The 22,483-nt window shown below is 37.0% G+C and overlaps 1 protein-coding gene across 4 annotated transcripts in view; it reads left to right on the top strand.

The window, feature by feature from the left end:
• The window catches only part of STARD9 (StAR related lipid transfer domain containing 9), a 125,273-nt gene that overhangs the window by 33,923 nt on the left and 68,867 nt on the right, over positions 1 to 22,483 (top strand). For all 4 annotated transcript variants that reach the window (XR_013450483.1, XM_078079476.1, XM_036084606.2 and 1 more), the window contains exon 4: positions 22,258 to 22,374. Coding sequence is in view for 3 of the 4 variants with exons in the window: in XM_078079476.1 (XP_077935602.1) it covers positions 22,258 to 22,374 (117 nt within the window). In the remaining variant the exon portion in view is untranslated. The remainder of the gene's footprint in view (positions 1 to 22,257; positions 22,375 to 22,483) is intronic.

Here is a 22,483-nt window from a genome sequence, read left to right as displayed (position 1 = left end):
GATAGTCATTCATGCTGCTTACTGAGTATTCATGGTTCTTCATCTTTGTGATAGAATTTTACTTCCTGGTCCTATTGTGATAGAATTTTACTTCCTGGTCCTATTGTGTGAGGTGGGGCCATATGATTAGTTTTGTACAGTGTTATATGAGCAGAAATTATGTCTGAGCATTCAGTTGCTAGGGTATGACCTTCCAAGCCCTCTTTTCTTCCAGCTCCATGAAGCAACATTGGAAATAGATTGTTCTGTCCATTGGGTCTTGGAGAAGCTACAACCCTAAGAGTCCCCTATTGACCCACATGTAGCATGAGCCAGAAATAATAAAATAAAAATAGTTGTTTTAAGCTACCATGCTTTGGTATTTTGCTGCAATAATGTTACTTAGCCTGTTGTGACTGATAAACTATTCAGTGTGGAGCTTACTGAATGACTAACTTAGCTACAGTATCAGTCATTATAAGAAAATGGACAAGGTGATCTGTAAATGTACTTTCATTTTATTTTTAATGATAAATGATTTTTATGTATTTCTAAGGATTAGAAGAACTTTCACATATGCAGGATTCACTTTAGTTTTGCTTTGTTCCCTTTTTCTCTTGAAACCCACAAACCAACTTGTATTTTTTAAGAAGTTGGCTCTAAAAAGGACTTTTACCCTATGGTAGGGATTGGCAAACTATGGCCTGTGGACCAAATTGGACCATCACCTGTTTTAGTAAAATTTTACAGGAACATGGCCGTGCCTATTTGCTTATGTAATGTCAGTGGATGCTTTTGTACTATGAAGGGAGTTAAATAGTTATGACAGACAATATGGCCTACTAAGCCTAATTAATATATTTGCTCTTTGGGGGCACCTGGGTGGCTCAGTCGTTAAGCGTCTGCCTTTGGCTCAGGTCATGATCCCAGCGTCCTGGGATCGAGCCCCGCATCAGGCTCCCTGCTCCGCAGGAAGCCTGCTTCTCTCTCTCCCGCTCCCCCTGCTTGTGTTTCCTTTCTCGCTGTGTCTCTCCCTGTCAAAAAAAAAAAAAAAAAAAAAAAAAAAAAATATATATATATATATATATATATATATATATTTATTTATTTATTTGCTCTTTGGTCCTTAATAGAAAGAATTTTCTTTCTTTCTTTCTTTTTTTTTCTAAAGATTTTATTTATTTATTTGACAGAGGGAGACACAGCTAGAGAGGGAACACAAGCAGGGGGAGTGGGAGACGGAGAAGCAAGCTCCCCGCCGAGCAGGGAGCCTGATGCAGGGCTCGATCCCAGGACCCTGGGGATCATGACCTGAGCTGAAAGCAGACGCTCAACGACTGAGCCACCCAGGCGCCCTTAGAAAGAATTTTCTAACTCCTGCCCTATAGGATTCTTAATTAATTTCCAGATGATTTGCCTCAATTGTTGCAGACATCCTAGCTTTTGGAACTTCTACCTAATAGAATGAAGGCCTTCTCCTGGATCTCCAGTTCCCCTTTATTTTGTATGCTATCCTTAAGTCAGTAACACAGCTTATTATTCTTGGATTCTGCCTGTAACTAAGCAAAGACTCCCTCAGCTTTGATAATCAAACTACTTTCTGTATTGCCACTGGCATTGTTTTTGTCCAGGCCACTGTTGGACAAACTGCTAACATGTCCACTTACGTGACTGCTGCTCACTGTTTCTGCTTTGTACTTGTTGCTGTTGACATTTGAACTTGCCATTGTGATAGGGTTTTCTCGGGCTGCATGGAAGGAGGTGATCAGATTATCTCACAGAATGGGTCATAAATATAAAATTATGTGGGGAAATAGGAAACTGGAAACTGTCAGCAGTCATACAACCAGCCACATGACCCTGGAACATTATTTGTTATGGCTCAGAATTCAGCAGTAACTATAAGAGGCTGGTGGCAGCTCTGTCTCCCTAACAGTTGATAATGCCAGTTAATCTTTATCCAATTTGGCACACCTTATTAGCATTCTTATTTGGGTCACCTAATGCTGATAGTCTCACTTAGGCCCATGCTGAATGTGCTTGCTTTTGCTTGGGGTCCAGTTAGTTGGGGCCTGGAAAGCAGGGTCAAATGACAGAAAACATGGCAAATTGTGATCAAGGAGCCACTTGTGGTTGTCTTTTTAGAAGAAGCTGTGGGAATGGAAAGAACTTTGGACTCTTTTCCAGTAAAGCCATCTTTCATCTTTTCTCACAAAGATCCTGTCTAATGAATCTATCTTTTTGCAAGGAAAAGAGGAGCAGTAGAGCTAGATATCCATCTTTCTATTCTAGGAATTCCTTGCTTATGTCCAGAGGGTAGGACAACTGCATATGGGACCGACCAGATCTCACATGCCATTCAGACAGTTGTCCATGTGAACATTCTTTAGCAACACAATATTTTTAGAAACAGCAAAATCTTGTATAAACAAAGACATGTGTTTTGGTGATCTCAAAGCTCAATTTTCCTGGTTCCTTCAGGAACCAGGAGCTTAGACTGGGAATATAAATTTATGTTTCTCCATGCATGTATGTCTGTATAAATGAGTATGTGTATTTATTACCTCTATAGGAGTACTGCTATGTGCAATTTTCTTTTTCTTTTTTTTTTTTAACTTTTCAGAAAAAAAAGGCCCTAGGTAAGTAGACTGAAGGACTGCCTAGAGACAGACAGGAATTTCTGTTTTAATCTTTTGATAAAGATGAAAAAAGAATTGCATTTGGTAGAGATATATTTGTCTCATAACCATGTCCAGCAATGAGAAGGCCAGTTCACCAGCTGCCTGCCTTAACATTAAGAACAAGGGAAAAGGGGCGCCTGGGTGGCTCAGTCGTTAAGCGTCTGCCTTTGGCCCAGGTCATAATCCCAGGGTCCTGGGATCAAGCCCCGCATCATGCTCCCTGCTCGGCGGGGAGCCTGCTTCTCCCACTCCCACTCCCCCTGCTTGTGTTCCCTCTCTCACTGTGTCTCTCTCTGTCAAATAAATAAATAAAATCTTTAAAAAAAAAAAAAAGAACAAGGGGAAAGATAGTATAGAAATGAGGTGGTGCCAAATAGAAGTTAATGTGGAGCTGAGGAAAGCTAAGAAGGATAACCACAGGCTGAAAGGAGCAATGTAAGCTCTTTTCTTTTCTTTAAATTTTATTTTATTTTATTTTTTCTGTTTTTTTTTTTAATTTTTTCTTTCTTTTTCTTAACATATAATGTATTATTTGTTTCAGGGGTACAGGTCTGTGATTCATCAGTCTTACACAATTCACAGCACTGACCATTGTCCCCAGTGTCCATCACCCAGCCACCCCATCCCTCCCAACCCCCTCCACTCCAGCAACCCTCAGTTTGCTTCCTGAGATTAAGAGTCTCTTATGGTTTGTCTCCGTCTCTGGTTTTGTCTTGTTTCGTTTTTCCCTCCCTTTCCCTATGACCCTCTGCCTTGTTTCTCAAATTCCTTATATCAGTGAGATCATATGATAATTGTCTTTCTCTGATTGACTTATTTCTCTTAGCATAATACCCTCTAGTTCCATCCACGTCATTGCAAATGACAAGATTTCATTTTTTTGATGGCTGCATAATATTCCATTGTATATATATACCACATCTTCTTTATCCATTCATCTGTTGATGGACATCTAGGCTCTTGCCATAGTTTGGCTATTGTGGACATTGCTGCTATAAACATTGGGGTGCAGGTGCCCCTTCGGATCACTACATTTGTATCTTCGGGGTAAATACCCAGTAATGCAATGGCTGGGTTGTAGGGTAGCGCTATTTTCAACTTTTTGAGGAACCTGTGGGAGATAGAGTGCTATCCCAGCATTTAATTCTCTCTTGGCATCTTCTCATCACATCAGTGCACAAGCTGTGTGGGCTCTAGGAAACATTGCAGGTGATGGTTCAGTTTTCCAAGACTTGGTTATTAAATATGGTGCAGTTGATCCACTGTTGGCATTTCTTACAGTTCCTAATTTGTCATATTTAACATGTGGTTACCATGGAATATATTACAGGTGACTTAGAAGAATTTTCATGAGATGATATTGACTGAAAAAAACAGTGTATAATAACAATAACATCCCATTTTATTCATTTATTTATTTATTTATTTTTTAAAGATTTTATTTATTTATTTGAGAGAGAGAATGAGATACAGAGAGCATGAGAGGGGGGAGGGTCAGAGGGAGAAGCAGACTCCCTGCTGAGCAGGGAGCCCGATGTGGGACTCGATCCCGGGACTCCAATCATGACCTGAGCCGAAGGCAGTCGCTTAACCAACTGAGCCACCCAGGCGCCCCATAACATCCCATTTTAATTTTTGAATTTTTATTTTATTAAAAACATTTTTTTTTGAGAGAGACCGTATGCTTGTGGGGGAGGGGTAGGGGGAGAGGGAGAGAGAGAATCTTAAGTAGGTTCTATGCCCAGTGCAGAGCCCAATTGTGAGGGGATAGGGCTCGATCTCACGACCCTGAGGTCATGACCTGAGCCAAAATCAAGAGTCAGATGCTTGGGACGCCTGGGTAGCTTGATCAGTTAAGCATCTGCCTTTGGCTCAGGTCATGATCCCAGGGTCCTGGGATCGAGTCCCACATTGGGCTCCTTTGTTTAGCAGGGAGCCTGCTTCTCCCTCTACCTGCTGCTCCCCCTGCTTGTGCATGCTCTCTCTCTCTCTCTCTGACAAATAAATAAATAAAATTAAAAAAAAAAAAAAAAGGCAGATGCCACCCAGGAGCCCCAGTGAAATCCCATTTTTAAAATAAGTAACCAATGGTGCCTGGGTGGCTTAGTCGGTTAAGCATCTGCCTTCGGCTCTGGTCATGATCCCAGGGTCCTGGGATCGAGTCCTGTGTTGGGCTCCTGCTCAGTGGGGAGTCTGCTTCTCCCTCCCTCTCTGCTGCTTCCCCTGCTTGTGCTCTCTCTCGCTCTCTTTCTCACTCTCTCAAATAAATAAATAAAATATTTTTTAAAAAGGAAAAAAATAAAAGAAGTAACCAAAACCCACAGATATGTGTGTAGGTGTTATGACTATGGGAAGAACAAGAAATGATGTCAGTTGTTAACGTGTTACCTGAAGGTATGGGGTTAATGTAGAAGGAAGGAAAGAGGAAGGGAGAAGAGGAAAATAAATAAAAAGGAATTAAAGCATTTCCCCCACAGCATGAGTGATATCTGAATTATTTTAAATTTTATTTGTGTAACTGGCTGTAGTGTGTATGCATGAAAAAGGAAAGGTTATATCTATGGCAAATAACCTGAATGTTCATGGTATATTATGTGATTAAAACCAAGTTGCAGGTTGATGTGTATTGTATGTATCTATTTCAGTGAAAACAGACAAAAACAAAGAACTATATATCTTTCTATATGTGGAGAAAGGTACAGAAGGACATACCTGTTAGATATATCCTTCTCTGCCTAAGTACCTGAAGGCTACCTGTTGGATACCTGAATGAGTGGGATTAGGGGTAAGGAAAGGAATGCAGGGTTAGCTTTTTCTTCATGCATTGTTGGATTTTTTTTTTTTTTTTTACTTGATAGAAAAAGTGAGCATTCTTTGTAATTTGAAAAACAGCAAAGAAAGAAAAAATATAATTGTGTCTGTCTCTAATAAGGCTTCAAATTCTGGTCATTTAATAATGGCAGTGTGGGTGAAATTTGGGTATGAGATTATAATTCTCTTCACACACAATGAAAAGGTTAATGGAGCAGAACACTCCAAAAGTGATTAACAAATGGCAGTAGGATCAGAGTTTATTATTTTTGACCAAAATATAACAAAATATTACTGAAACTTCTAATCAGAAATACTAAAAATGAGACTTGGTAAAGTTTCTCCCAGTGTAGAGCAAAAACAACAGGATGTAAGGAAGCCATGAAGACAGTTGTAAATTGTAGGGTAATAGCTTAGTGTTCGGCAGGTAAATTGAATAGTTACTTGTTACCAGTTGAACGGTTACTGGTAACTGCACAGTTACTTTGTTAAGTACAGGGTATCACAGTGGTTAAGAGCAAGAGCTTAGTTTAGAAATACTAGTACCTGTGGGACTTCAATTTTCTCCTGTAAAAATTAGACAATGATAATAATAGTAACTACCCCATAAATGTGTTGTGAGGAGTAACAAATTAAAAACATTTAACGTGCTAAGAAGAGAGCCTAACACAAAATAATTGCTTAGTAAATGTTACTGGCTATTTGAATCTAAAACCCTGGCTTTGAGTAAAACACTTCAATTTTTTTTTTTTTTAAGATTTTATGTATTTATTTGACAGAGCACAAGCAGGAGAAGCAGCAGGCAGAGGGAGAGGGAGAAATAGGCTCCTTGCTGAGCAGGGAGCCCAATGTGGGGCTCTATCCCAGGACCTCAGGATCATGACCTGAGCTGAAGGCAGACACTTAACTGACTGAGCCCCCCCAAGCACCTCTGAATAAAACACTTCTAATGAAGTATTCATTGTGCAAAGTAAGCCTAACAGTTATCTTTAAACAATGGGAGTGGTACCCTGCACAGTATTTTGCCTTAGTAGGCACTCTACAAATATTGTTTGAATACATAATTTTAATTTCTTTCACTTGATTTTATTAGAGTCTCTGATTAGTTTAACATTATTTCACTTATTTCTGTTTGTTTTCAGAAAATTAAAAGGAAAAGTACATCTGTAGGGTGATAATTTGGGTGAATCATGGTTAATGGATTGAAGAATAAAAGAGATTCCTATGTACTTAAATAGGTACAGTTTTCAATAGGGGAATATGGGGATACTAATTTGTATTTTCAAGAATCATTATGGAGGAGAGGAGTCTGGGAAGATGGCAGAGTAAGGAAGTATCAGGAATCTGTTTCCCGACCTAGACAGGGATTTCACTGGCCAGATCTGTCTGATGTAATGGTTTTTGGAATTCTGGAGTTTATTGAGGGTTTGCAACTTCCAGAGGAAGACTTGGAGGATAAATTGCAGTTAATTTCCATCAATTTCAGCTCTTAGCACAGTAGCAGCTACCCATTCTTTATCCCCAGCCACATGGCAGGCTGTACATTGGTCCTAGCGCATCTTTCACACAGCCTGCAGGAGTCGGGTAGACAAAAAGGACCCTGCCTCCAAATATCAAGAATCTGTGCTGATTGCTAATTCCTGCTTGGATCACAGAGTTGCAGACAAAGAGTTGGGCAACCATTGTTGTTGCACCATTCCCATTGTTGCAAGCCCCTTCCCATCCAGCCGAAGTGGCTTTTGGGGAGGATTTAAAGTGACAACTCTCCACCCCACTCCAACTTCATTTTTGTTTTTCTCCACTTGGCAATCAGACATTAAAGACCAGGGCATTGAAAAACAACTATGTACATGGCGAAGATTAGGAAGTGATGATGTGTGCCCAGGGAAAGGCTCAGAAAAGACCTGCCAAAACCTTAGGTTTACACAGCAGGTTGATCCTCATCACAGAGACAGCCTACAGTAATAAAAAACAAAAAACAGTAAACAAAAAGAATAACAAGACACAGCATACCCTGGGGAAAAGAGAGAATCTGATTTCCAGAGTTACTACATTATTAGATTCAAATGTTCAGTTTTCACTTGATCTTAGCCAAGAGACTGAGAAGTGATGACACATGTTCAGTTTTCAACATTAAAAATCATAAGGCATACAAAGAAACCTGAAAGTGTGGCCTATTCAGAGGGAAAAAAATTCATCAGGGTGCTTGGCTGGCTCAGCTGGTAGAGCATGTGACTCTTGATCTCGGGGTTGTGAGTTCAAAGCCCCACATTGGGCATGGAGCCTACTTAAAAAATATATTTTTAAAAATGCATCAATGGACACTGTCCCTGAAAAAGACCTAAGGCAGATATACTAAATAGAAACTATAGGGTGCCTGAGTGGCTCAGTTGGTTAAGTGTCTGCCTTCGGCTCAGGTCATGATCCCAGGATCCTGGGATCGAGCCCCGCATCGGGCTCCCTGCTCGGCAGGAAGCCTGCTTTTCCCTCTCCCACTCCCCCTGCTTGTGTTCCCTCTCTCGCTGTCTCTCTCTCTGTCGAATAAATAAATAAAATCTTAAAAAAAAAAAAGAAAGAAACTATAGACCAATTGTTTTAAAGATGCTCTAAGAACTAAAGGAAGATGTGGAGAAAGTCAAGAAAAAATATATGAATAAATGTATGAACAAAAAGTTGTTCTTTAATCATGGATTTTGCTGTATTTCATTGATATAAGTTCTTTTTATTGCTTTGTGAATAGTTTATAATTTCAGTTTTGATTTCCTCTGATTTGAGGGTTATCTGTAAATGTGTTTCTTAATTTCTTTCCCACTTGGTTGTCCTTGTGCTGCTGATTTTTCATGGTGTAGCAATGGCTCATCTGTCATATTCCTTGAGATTCTGCCATAAATAATGCAGTATATGTTAAGACGAAAGAAAATAAAAGCTGATCCTTAGCAAGACCCCAATACTTTAGTTTTATCTCCCAATGTATCTGATTTTCAAATTCCACCTGAACAGCCACACATTTTCATTACTCACAGCTTTACATGTGTTGTTCATGCCACCTAGAAAATCATCCCCATCATGAAAATCTTTGAGACTCAGTTCAGATGTTCCCTATTTCATAAAGTCTGGGCAGGTTCTTCATCCAGCATTCCCTTCCTCTTTTAGGTCCTGTTGGAATATCTTCCTTTTGCCCTTCAAGATAAACTCTTAAACCTTTTCCACCTTACTATCTGCCCCAAGGATGACCTGTTGGACTAAATAATGGGTTCTCTTGGCCTCTGGCTTGAGGAACAATGGAAAACCCTAGCAGGAGATCTGAGGGATATCCTGTAGGGTTGTCTTGGTCTGGCCTCATCCATTTGTGTTTATGAAGCCCCCTGCCCTCCCCACTGGCCAAAATCTTTATTTTTTGGGAAGTAGGGTTCCATACGATATTTTGTTAGTATCAGATATACAACATAGTGATTTGACAATTATATACATTATGAAATGATCAGCACCATAAATGTAATTACCATCTGTCACCATACAAAGTTATTACAATATTACTGACTATATTCCCTGTGCTGTACTTTTCATCCCTGTAAATTATTTTATAACTGGAAGTTTGTATCTCTTATGCCTCTTCACCTATTTTACCTATCCGCTAAACCCCCTTCCTTCTGACAACCACCAGTTTGTTCTCTGTTGAGTCTGTTTTTTGTTTGTTTTGTTTCTTAGATGGTATTTGTCTTTTTCTGTCTGACTTACTTCACTTAGCATAATATCCTCTAGGTCTATTCATGATGCTGTAAATGGCAAGATTTCATTCTTTCTTATGGCTGAGTAATATTCCATTGTATAATATATATCACTTTTTAATTTACTCATATATTGATGGACACAGGTTGCTTCCATATCTTGGCTACTGTAAATAATGCTACAGTGAACTTATGGGTTCGTATATCTTTTCAAATTGGTATTTTTATTTTCTATGGGTAGATACACAGAAGTGGAATTACAGGGTCATATGGTATTTCTATTCTTAATTTTTTGAAGAACCGCCATACCTTTCTCCACAGGGGTTCCACCCATTTATATTCCCACCAGCAGTGCACTACACATCCTTTCCTCCACATCCTCACCAAAACTTGTTATTTCTTGTCTTTTGATTTTAGCCATTCTGACAGGTGTGAGGTGATAACTCATTGTGGTTTTGATTTCCATTTCCCTGATGATTAGTGATGTTGACCATCTTTGGCCATCTTTATATTTCCTTTGGAGCAATGTCTATTTAGGTCCTTGGCCCGTTTTTGATTGGGTTATTTGCTTTTTTGGTGTTGAGTTGTATAAGTTCTTTATGGTTTTTTGGATAATAACCTCTTACTGGTTATATCATTTGGAAATATCTTCTTCTATTCAGTAGGTTGTCTTTTCATTTTGTTGATTTTTTTTTTTTCTGTGCAGAAGCTTATTAGTTCGAAGTAGTCCCAATTGTTTATTTTGCTTTTGTTTCCTTAGCTTGAGGAAACAGATACAGAAAAATATTGCTAAGGCCAATGTCCAAGAGATTACTGCCTATGTTTTCTTTTAGAATTTTTATGGTTTCAGGTCTTACATTTAGGTCTTTAATCCATTTTGAGTTTATTTTTGTGTATGGTGTCAGAGAGTGGTCCAGTTTCATTCTTTTGCATGTAGCTGTCCATCTGCTCTAATATGTCATGCAAGGCCATTGTTTTCTTACTGATTTTCTGTCTGTATGATCTATCTATTCTTACAAATGGGGTGTTATAGTTCCCTACTATTAGCATATTACTGTCAACTTCTCCCTTTATGTCTGTTAATATTTGCATTATATATTTAGGTGCTCCTGTGCGTAGATGTTTACACGTGTTATATCCTTTTGTTGGATTGATCCCTTTATCATTATGTAATAGCATTCTCTGTGTCTTGTTACAGTCTTTGTTTTAAAAGTCTATTTTGTCTGATAAAAGTATTGCTCCCCCAGCTTTTTTTCACTTTCATTTTCATGGAATATCTTTTTCCATCCCTGTAACTTTCAGTCTGTATATGTCTTTAGGTCTGAAGTGAGTCTCTTATAGGCAGCATAAAGATGGCTCTTGTTTTTTATCCAGTTACCCTATGTCAGTTGATTAGAGCATTTAGACCATTTACATTTAAAGTGATTATTGATAGGTATGTACTTATTACTGTTTTGTTAATTTGGTTTTTTTGGTTGTTTTTGTAGTCTACCTTTGCTCCTTTCTTCTCTTACTCTTCCCTTGTTATTGATGACTTCATTCAGCATAATGCTTGGATTCCTTTCTCTTTATATTTTGTGTATCTATTATAGGTTTTTGGTTTATGATTACCATGAGGTTCATATATAACATATTAAATATATAGCACTCTATATTAAGTTGATGGTTGCATAATTTCTAACACATTCTTAAAAGTTCTACATCTTTACTCTTCTATCCCTCCGTGTTTATGCATATGATGTCATATTTTACATCTTTTTATAAACTTAAATTTTTTTTGAAATGAGGAAAAACAGATAAGATGGAAGTACATTTAAAACTTATTCCTGAGTCATCTGAAAGTTGTCATCCTGATGTCCAATTACCCCAAGTAATTGAGTGTGTATTTTCTTATAGAAAATGACACTCTCTAATATAACCACAATACAACCTTCAGAATTGAGAAATTAAAGTGTTACATTACTACCATCTCATCTTTAGACCCCATTCATGTTTTGTTGATTGTCTTAGTAATGCCCTTTATACCAAAAAGATGTGTTTGAGAATCACTTATTGCATTTAGTTGTCTTATGTTTAGTTTAATTCAGTCTGGAACAGTTCCTCAGTTTTTCCTTATATTTATGATCTTGACACTTTGGAAGATTATAGGCCAGTTATTTTGTAGAATGTTCCTTAATTTGGTTGTCCAGTGTCTCTTCATGGTTAGATTCAGATTATACATTTTGGTAGGAATATCACAGAGTTCACTTTGATTACTTGATTAAGGTGGCATCTGCCAGGCTTCTCCACCGTGAAGTTACTCTTTTCCCCCTCTTTGTAATTAATATTTTGTTGAGGGGTACTTACTATGTAAATATCCCATTTCTTGTCAAATTTTCAAATTATTTATATGTGTATTAATTTGTGGTTTCCCATTTTATTCAGTGAATTACAGTCTGTTATTATCATTGTTTATTATGATGCTCAAATTGTTCCTATTAGTAGGAAATGATATTTAGAAGCTGAGATCTGGGTGGTAGCTGTGGTCATTGCTGTGGGGGTATCACTGCTTCCAGGTCCTCTCAGCAGAGTTAGACAAAGCTAGGGATGATACATTTGTGTACACACACACACACACACACACACACACAGTTACATCATATCTATTTCTGTATCTTTTTCTGTTGAAAGCCATGAGTTCTCACTGATTCTGATCTGACACTGTACAGCTCAAAGATGAGAGTGGGAGGAGAGAACTTGAGTGTGGATGGAGTTAATTAAAAATAACCCAACCATTGCAACAAAAGCAGTTCTAAGAGGAAAATCTGTGGTGATACAGGCCTACCTTAAGAAACAAACAAAAAAAAAGGTCAAATAATCTCACCTTAAAACCTAAAGGATCTAGAAAAAGAACAAATAAGACCCAAGTTGAGTAGAAGGAAGGAAATACTAAATATCAGAACAGAAATAAATGAAAAAGATAAACAAAATTGATAAAACCCTTAGCCAGATTCATTTAAAAAAAAAAAGGACCCAAATAAAATCAGAGAGAACTGACACCACAGAAATACAAAGGATTATGGGAGAATAGTATGAAATCTTCTATGCCAACAAATTGGACAACCTAGAAGAAATGGATATATTCCTAGAAACACAGAATCTTCCAAAGTTGAATCAGGAAGAAATAGAAAATTTGGACAGATTACTAGCAATGAAATTGAATCAGTAATCAAAAAACTACTAAAAAACAAAAGTCCAGGACCAGATGGCTTCACAGGTGAATTCTATCAAACATTTAAGGGAGTTAATACCTATTCTTCTCAAACTGTTTCAAAAAAATAGAAGAGAAAGGAAAACTTCTAAATATATTCTATGAGGTCAGCATTACCCTAATACCAAACCAGATAAAAACACTTCTCTCTCTCTCTCTCTCTCTCTCTCTCTCTCTCTCTCTCTCTCTCTCCCTCTCTCCCTCTCTCCCTCTCTCCCTCCAGGCCAGTATCCCTGAACAACACTGATGCAAAAATCCTCAAAAAATATTAGAATCATTCACCATGATCAAGTGGGATTTATTTCAGGGATGCAAGAATAATTCAGTATTTTGCAAATCAGCTTGATATATTACATCAACAAAATGAAAAATAAAACTCGTATGACCATCTCAGTAGATGCAAAAAAAAAGCATTTGATAAAATTCAGTATCCATTCATGATAAAAGCTCTCAACAAAGTGGGTTTAGAGAGAACATACTTCAACATAATAAAGACCACATATGAAAAGCTGACAACCAGCACCATACTCAATGGTGAAAAGCTGAAAGCATTTCCTCTAAGATCAGGAACAAGACAAGGATATCTACTCTTACCACTTTTATTCAACACAGTACTAGAAGTCCTAACTGCAGCATTCAGACAAGAAAAGAAGTAAGAGGCATCCATATTGGTAAAGAAGTTAAACTGTCACTATACGCAGATGACATGATACTCTACATAGAAAATCCTAAAGACTCCACCAAAAAACTACTAGAACTGATAAATGAATTCAGTAGAGTTGCAGGATACAAAATTTATACCCAGAAGCTGGTACTGTTTCTATACACTAATAACAAAGTAGCAGAAAGAGAAAGGAAACAATTCCATTTACAATTATACCAAAAATAATAAAATATCTAGGAATAAACCTAACCAAGGAGGTGAAAGACCTGTACTCTGATATAACTATAACTATATAACTGATATAACTAACTATAAAACACTGATGAAAGAAATTGAAGATGACACAAATGTAAAGATATTCCATGCTCATGAATGGAAGAATTAATATTGTTAAAATGTCCATACTACCAAAAGCAATCTATAGATTCAATGCAATCCCTATCAAAATACCAATAGCATTTTCCACAAAACTATAACAAACAGTATTAAAATTTGTATGTAACCCACAAAAGACCCCAAATAGCCAAAACAATCTTGAGAAAGAAAAACAAAGCTGGAAGAGAGGTATCATAATGCCCTATTTCAAGATACACTGCAAAGCTGTAGTAATCAAAATAGTGTGGTACTGGCACAAAAATTGACACATAGATCAGTGGAACAGAATAGAGAGCCCAGAAATAAACCCACACTTACATGGCCTATTAATCTATGATGAAGGAGGCAAGCAATGAAGAAAAGGCATTCTCTTCAATAAATGGTGTTGGGAAAACTGGACAGCTACATGTGAAAGAATGGAAAACTGGACCACTTTCTAATACCATATACAAAAATAAATTCAAAATGGGTTAAAGACCTAAGTGTGAGACCTGAAACCATATAAATCCTAGAAGAGAACACAGACAGTACTTTATATGACATAAGCTGTAGCAACATTTTTCTAGGTATGTCTCCTCAGGCAAGGGAAACAAAAGCAAAAAATAAACTATTGGGTTTACATCAAAATAAAAAGCTTCTGCATGGCAAAGGAAACTATCAACAAAATGAAAAGGCAACCTACTGAATGGGAGAAGATATTCACAAGTGATAAATCCAATAAGGGGTTAATATCCAAAATATATAAAGAACTTAAACAACTCAACACCAAAAAGCCAAATAACCCAATTAAAAAATGGGCAGAAGACCTGACTATACATTTTCTCAAAGACATACAGATGGCCAAGAGACACATGAAAAGGTGCTGAACATCACTAATCATCAGGGAAATGCAAATCAAAACCACAATGAGATATTATCTCACACCTCTCAGGATAGCTAAAATAACAAACACAAGAAACAAATGTTGGCAAGGATGTGGAGAAAAAAGAACCGTCATGTACTCTTGGAATGTAAATTGGTACAGCCACTGTGGAAAACAGTATGGAGGTTCCTCAAAAAATTAAAAATAGAACTACCATATGATCCAGTAATTCCACTACTGGGTATTTACCCAAAGAAAACAAAAACACTAATTCAAAAAGATATATGCATCTGTATGAGTTTTTTTTTTTTTTTTTTTTTAGTTTTTTATTTTAATTCCAGTATAGTTAGCATTCATCTATTGATGGACACTTGGGCTTTCCTCCATAATTTAGCTATTGTAAATAATGCTGCAATAAACGTAGGGATGTGTGTGTGTGTGTGTGTGTGTGTGTGTGTGTATCCAGTGGAATATTATGCAGCCATTAAAAAAGATGAGATTGTGCCATTTGCAATAACATGGATGGACCTAGAAGGTATTCTGCTAAGTGAAATATTTTGACTGAGAAGGACAAATACCATATAATTTCACTCATATGTGAAACCTAAAAAAAACAAATGAAAAACAAAAAGCATAATCATACCTATAAATATAGAGAACTAAATGATGGTTGCCAGAGGGGAAAGAGCTGGGGGGATGGCTAAAATAGGTGAAGAGGTAGGAGATACAGGCTTCCAGTTATGGAATGAATAAATCACAGGAGTAAAAAGCACAGTGTAAGTAATATAGTCAATGATATTGTAATACCTTTATATGATGACAGATGGTAGCTACACTTGTGGTAAGCATAGCTTAATGTATAAGCTTGTCTAATTGTTTTACACTTGAAAGTAATGTAATATTGTGTGTCAACTCTATTCAAATAAGAAAGTAACCCACCCAAATCAGCAAATTTATTTCAGGGTAGGGGGTACTTGACTAAGGTGAGTTGAATTCAAAGAATTTTAGAAATTGAGGGCTTAAAAATTGTGAAATCTGCGTTTTTTTCTGTGTTCTCTTACAACCGGTAATAATTGATTTTGAATCGCAGTTATAAACTGGTAGCACTAGTTGCTACTAATATTCTTTTTTTAAAAGATTTTATTTTTAAGTAATTGCTACACGCAGTGTGGGGCTCAAACTCACAACCCTGAGATCAAGAGCTGCATGCTCTACCGACTGAGACAGCCAGGTGCCCCACTACTAATATTTCTTGATGGGAGTTTTGGGTTTCATTCATGTTGGAACGAGAATAAGAAAACAGTCAATTGTTAACTCTTTAGGATAGTTGTGTGAATTATGAATCTATAATTGTGAAAATGAATAACAGAAATGTTTAAAATGCTTAAGTGTTTCAGAAAATACAGAAATGAAAAGCGGTACACAAGAGCTTATATACTCTGAGTAGCAACCATATAAAACTTAAATATTTGTAGAAAGATGGAAAACTACAATGAAAATATATTGTGCACAGCAGTAGCATTTGGGTAGTTCTTCCAGTTTTGGGATGTTGACTGATACTGATTTGGAAGTGCTGATAATATATTGCGGTATTAAATTACAGTGTCTACATTATAGATAATAAGTACAGTTTTGGAGGAGACAGAAGAAAGTGAGATAGAAATGCATGTATATTTCAGCCTTTATTTTTCCTTCTTTCTGCTGACTAAAGCAATATAATGAGTCCAGTTAGGTAAAGGCTGAATGCTTTGGTCTTTTCCAAATGCCCCCTAGTTCTCTAATGATGACAGTAGCTATAGGGTCTGAGAAATTTTAAGTGGGACCACTCTGGGAGATTCTTTAGTCCTGTGTCATGGTTGAGAAAATTGCAGCCCTTCTGTCTCCTACTCTTCCCTCTTCAGGAGGGATCTCATAGATCAGTTATCTTACAGGGCATTGTGAGAAGAGGGCTAGCTTACAAAACCCAAGCAGAAACTCCAGAAAGATGCTGTTTTATCTCACCACAGAGTAGTATTCGTTTTATTTTATTTTTTTTTTAAGATTTTATTTATTTATTTGAGAGAGAGAATGAGAGAGAGAGAGCACATGAGAGGGGGGAGGGTCAGAGGGAGAAGCAGACTCCCTGCTGAGCAGGGAGCCTGATGCGGGACTTGATCCCGGGACTCCAGGATCATGACCTGAGCTGAAGGCAGTCGCTTAACCAACTGAGCCACCCACGTGCCCGAGTAGTATTCGTTTTAGGAAGTGATAGTTTCATACCACTAAAGGGTTGCATAATGTGAATGGGCCACTGCCACTACCAGTGGGACCCTTCCATTGAGGCTAAGAATATGTAGCTGCTGATGTCTGTCCTTTTGTACCCATACCTCCTTGTTCAAATAAAGTAACTTGAATGAAGGAATGGGGAGAGATTTGTTTGGTCATTTCTGGGATTACTTCCCTGGATGTTTGTTGTTCCTGTGGTGGGAGATATGGGTCCTAAGCATGAACTTTCCAAGGTTGACAGCCAGATATTTAGAGATGGCAAATGGAGATCCAAAGGTTTTTCAGAGTAAAGTGACCTAGTTGTCTTATTGTTTCAGCCAGAACTCTGACTTTCTGAAGAATTAAAATGACAAGGATACATTTTAGATTTTGTGGTGAGGTCCTGGGGTCACTCTCGATTAAGAGGGGCGGCCTTTATCTGGGGATGTAATTTAAAGAAGGGACTTCTCTGAAAACATGCCTAAGACACAGATCAAGTGCCATGTCTGCTATGAAGATTTCTCTAACTCCCCCAGCCCATAATCATTTTCCCTTCTCAAATATATTTATATCCACCCTTCATTCATATTTTACTATGTACTAGTATTGAACTTTTTACTAACTGCGTGGTCTGTCTCTTCAACCATATTTAAGCTCATTTTGAACCAAGACAATGTTTTAAATGTGTTTCAAATCTCTCACAGTGTCCCCTGCAGTGGTAGGGTTAGGAATTTAATAAATATTTGCTTCCCAAGGTGAAGAGAAATCTAATTCTGAGACCTGCTTGTGTCAAGACTAGTTTCTTTCAGAATATTGATTCTTCTTTCTCTCATTGGATGTGGCATAGGTTTCATTTGGCCTTGTTTGTGTTTACTTGCATTTTAAACCTTCTGTTGTTTCTTTCTCTTCCTGTTCCTTGGGGACTGTTTAAAATTTCCATGGTAGTTAGTGTATGTGTACATTTACGGTATGAATGAATATGGGAAATAAATCTCTCTATATTTCACCTTATAATATGGAGAAGCCAAGTAGGAAATCTAGTTTCATCTGTCAAATACAGGCTGTTGCCTGTTTCCTTTGGATAAATCTGCTACAAAAGACCAGGGATGGTATCTGGTCCTTACTTGGACTAGGATCCAAATGATGATTAACTTCTGGCCAGGCTTAAAATGGAAGTGGACCATCTGTAAACATTTATGTTGGGTAGAGACCCAAAGATGAATGACCTACAGTGGGATTGAAGAACTAGCCCAGAATTTACCTGACATTTATGAAGAGAGGACAATGTTTCTTGACACTTTGTGGGGTTGTTTTGGCAAACATGACACAGATGAGGCTTTTTCCCCCCCTTTCTAGACACCTTGCTTGCACTTTGGGTAGCGCCTGCCAAGTGGACAGCAGAGCCTGGGCTGTGGCTTAGATAGACTTGGATACCTGATGGGTGGGGCTGTAGCATGCCTTTCCACTTGGAAAATTAAAGAGAAATTTTAAAATGAAAAAAATTAATTGTAACAAGATAAAAAAATGAAACAACTAGGTTTAGTTTAGTATTCTCATCATATTCAAGTATTCTTAATTACTATATGTCAGAATTTAAGACCTAGATGGGACATTCAGTATTATCTAGGAATAGAACAAAAGTCTGAAAGAGTAAGCTATATGCCAAAATGTTAACAGTGGTTATCTCTAGATAGTGGGATTGTTTTTGTTTATCAGCATTTTCTGTTTTTTTTCCTATTTTTAATACATTATTTATATAATAAAAATAATTCTCACAGTTGATACTCAAATGTTGTTCCTGTCAGTAAAGATGATATCTATTACTGCATTAAATAGCAGTTTTACTAAAAGGGAAAAAGTTTTCTAGTTGAATCCTTTTATTTTAACAATGGATTTATAGATCAAGAGACGTAATATTTAATATTAAACAAAATACATAGTAGAATTTAAAGCCATTTTCTCATAAATATTCCTTTAGATAAATTAAAAACTAATAAGAATTTCTTTTCTGTGTGAAATCTTACTTTATAATAGCAACTTCATTTTATAATAGAAACGTGTGGGTCAAATATACACATTTCCAGTTACAAAATGAATAAGTAATGATGGTGTAATTGACAGCATGGTGACTGTAGTTAATAATACTGTATTGCATATTTGAAAGCAGCTAGGAGAGTGGATCTTGAAAGTTCTTATCATGGTAAAAAAAATTGGTTGCTGTGTATGCTGATGTATATTAACGACTTGAGGCAATCATTTTGGAATATATGTAAATATCAGATCGAATCATTATGTTGTATACCTGAAACTAATATAGTGTTATGTCAAATATACCTCAATAGAAAACAGAAGCCAGAAAAAAAAAAAAATATATATATATACACACATATATGAAGACTTTCTGTGGAAAAGTATTAAGGGCCAAGAACTTAATATATTTTGCTGGATAGGAACTTCCTGTAAATGACATGATTTTCATATTTATAGGTGGGAAATAATAATCCCTAGGCTCCAGCAAAAACCTTCAAGATGTGGAGAGTTTTAATGATTTATTACTTTAATTTAATGGTTTGTGAAGGATTTTTTTTTAATTTATTAAATGCTTTTTATTTTGGACTGTAAATGTCTTACATAATTTTTTAAAGTTTAGTCACAAAAGAAAAACAAACAATCCCTTAAAATCTGAAAGTACACCTAAATGAAGGAGCCTAACTGCATATAAAGTATGTGGCATAACCACATAAAAAAAAACAATTACTTGAAGTGGCTTTAAAACACGGCATTTTGACTATACATCCCAAGTATTCTATGGATAATAAAAATGGAAATAAATGATAAACTGCATTCAGTAGTCATGTGATTAGTATTGATATTTGTATTAAACGACTATATTGCCATCATTAGGTACCATAATTTTCAGCATAAAAATGATACAGTATAATGTAATGTATGGGGATTAACATAACAATAAAAAAATAAAAACAAAAAAACAAAACAACATAACATGCAACTTTGTTCTAAAAAAATGATACAGTATAAAATCAAGGAAGTTAATTAAAAATCCTACAATCTTAAAAATCAATCAGAAATAGCATTATGGGGCGCCTGGGTGGCTCAGTTGGTTAAGCGACTGCCTTCGGCTCAGGTCATGATCCTGGAGTCCCTGGATCGAGTCCCGCATCGGGCTCCCTGCTCGGCAGGGAGTCTGCTTCTCCCTCTGACCCTCCCCCCTCTCATGTGCTTGCTCTCTCTCATTCTCTCTCTCTCAAATAAATAAATAAAAAATCTTAAAAAAATTAAAAAAAAAAATAAAAAAAAAAAAAGAAATAGCATTATGAACTCGTTGTATTTTTCTTTTTTTTTTGATATTTTAATTTTTTATTGTTATGTTAATCCCCATACATTACATCCTTAGTTTTAGATATAGTGTTCCATGATTCATTGTTTGTGCATAACACCCAGTGCTCCATGCAGAACGTGCCCTCTTTAATACCCATCACCAGGCTAACCAATCCCCCCACCCCCCTCCCCTCTAGAACCCTCAGTTTGTTTTTCAGAGTCCATAGTCTCTCATGGTTCGTCTCCCCCTCCAATTTCCCCCCCTTCATTCTTCCCCTCCTGCTATCTTCTTCTACTTCTTCTTCTTTTTTTTTTTTAACATATAATGTATTATTTGTTTCAGAGGTACAGGTCTGTGATTCAACAGTCTTACACAATTCACAGCGCTCACCATAGCACACACCCTCCCCAATGTCTGTCACCCAGCCACCCCATCCCTCCCACCCCCCACCACTCCAGCAACCCTCAGTTTGTTTCCTGAGATTAAGAATTCCTCATATCAGTGAGGTCATATACATGTCTTTCTTTGATTGACTTATTTCACTCAGCATAATAGGGTATTATGCTGTGTGAAGGGTTTTTTTGAAATAAATTTTTAGTAGGATAGAAAGTAGAAGTTTTTCAAAAGTTATCTATGTGAAGTTGGGAAGTATTAACTATGGTATCTGTGTTCAGGTGTCTATTTTCCAAAATAAGTACATAGCTCTTTTTAAAATTGATGAGGGTATCAGAAAGAAAGATGACTGACTAGTCCTTATACAGAAAAATGGAAAAAATAAGGTGTAATAACAAGAATAACTTTTATTTAATTAGTGCTCACTTTGTTCCAAACATTGTTCTAAAGGCTTTACATATATTAGAACAGTTAATCCTCTCAAAAACCCAATGAGGTTTAGGTGCTTTTTTAAAATCCATTTCATAGGTGAGGAAACAGAGGTAAGGTCACTTGCCCAAGGAGCCAGGCTTTGAACCTAGAGTTCCAAAACATGTGTTCTTAATGATTAAACTATAGATAGCTGTTTAGAGGAAGAGAAATCATTTTAAGCACTTTCCCCAACTCCAGGCCCCATTAAGTTATATATTTTACATGAATACTCTCTCTTTAAATAACAAGCTCCAGCCCTACTTTTCTATACAGTTACAAGTGTGGAGAGAGGATGGGTCAATAGATCCATAAATGGTATTAACCTTACGTCAACCTTTGGAGACAAACCATAAGAGACTTTTTTTTTTTTTTAAGATTTTATTTATTTGTTTGACAGAGAGAGAGAGCACAAGCCAGAGGAGTGGCAGGCAGAGGGAGAGGGAGAAGCAGACTCCCCACTGAGCAGAGAGCCTGACACTGGGCTCGATTCCAGGACCCTGGGATCATGACCTGAGCTGAAGGCAGATGCTTAACTGATAGTTAACTGCCCCCATAAGAGACTCTTAACTATAGGAAACAAACTGAGTGTTGCTGGAAGGGAGGTGGGTGGGGGGATGGGGTAATGGGTAATAGGCATTAAGCAGGGCACATGATGTAATGAGCACTGGGTGTTAATATGCAGCTGATGAATCATTGAACTCTATGTCTGAAACTAGTAATACACTGTATGTTAATTGAATTTCAATAAAATTTAAAAAAAGAAGTGTAAGTACAACTCTGGATTATTTTTTTTTAAGTTTTTAATTCCAGTTAGTTGACATACAGTGTTATATTAGTTTCTGGTGTACAATATAGTGATTCATCAATTCCATACATCACTATTCTGGGTTATTTATTTATATTTTAAATTTTTTAAAGTTTTCTTTAAGTAATTTCTACACCCAATGTGGAGCTTGAACTCATGACCCCGAGATCTAGAGTCCTATGCTCTTCCGACTGAGCCTTGGGTTTTTAATATTTTATTTATTTATTTGTCAGAGAGAGAGAGAGAGCGTGCGCACAAGCAGGGGGAGCTGCAGGCAGAGGGAGAAGCAGGCTCCCCGCGTAGCAAGGAGCCCAATGGGGGACTCGATCCCAGGACCCTAGGATCATTACCTGAGCTGAAGGCAGCCACTCAACCGACTGACTACCCAGGCATCCCACCTTGGGTTATTTTTAATCTAAAAATATTATAAAGTGTTTCAAACACATGTGACTATAAATTCCCTATAATTTCTCAAGAATCAATTCAGTTTCAGAAAAAAGATTGCTAGGGGAAATTTATTCATTCAAATATATTTTAAAGTGCTTACTGTATGCTGGGCACAATGCTAGACATTATAAATTTTAAAATGATATGGTCCCTCAATCTGGTATGGGAAGGACTACAGTGACATGTATTCTACTTTCATTGTGACAGGTTTTCCAGGATTTGGGGACTGAAGTATTGTCTGGTGCTGCTAAAGGCTACAACATATGCCTTTTTGCCTATGGGCAGACAGGCTCTGGGAAGACATACACCATGCTGGGGACCCCAGTGAGTATTGGTATTGGAATATGATCTCTTTCTATTGCTGCAGCAAGCCTGAATCTCACACTGTCCTTGTTACTGAGAGAAAGAATGCGAATTTAGTAGTCAACTTTAA

This window comes from Halichoerus grypus, chromosome 8 (genome assembly GCF_964656455.1).
Source record: "Halichoerus grypus chromosome 8, mHalGry1.hap1.1, whole genome shotgun sequence".
NCBI lineage: Eukaryota > Metazoa > Chordata > Mammalia > Carnivora > Phocidae > Halichoerus > Halichoerus grypus.
Note: the sequence above shows the minus strand (reverse complement) of the source record. Positions and strands in the feature narration are given on the sequence as shown.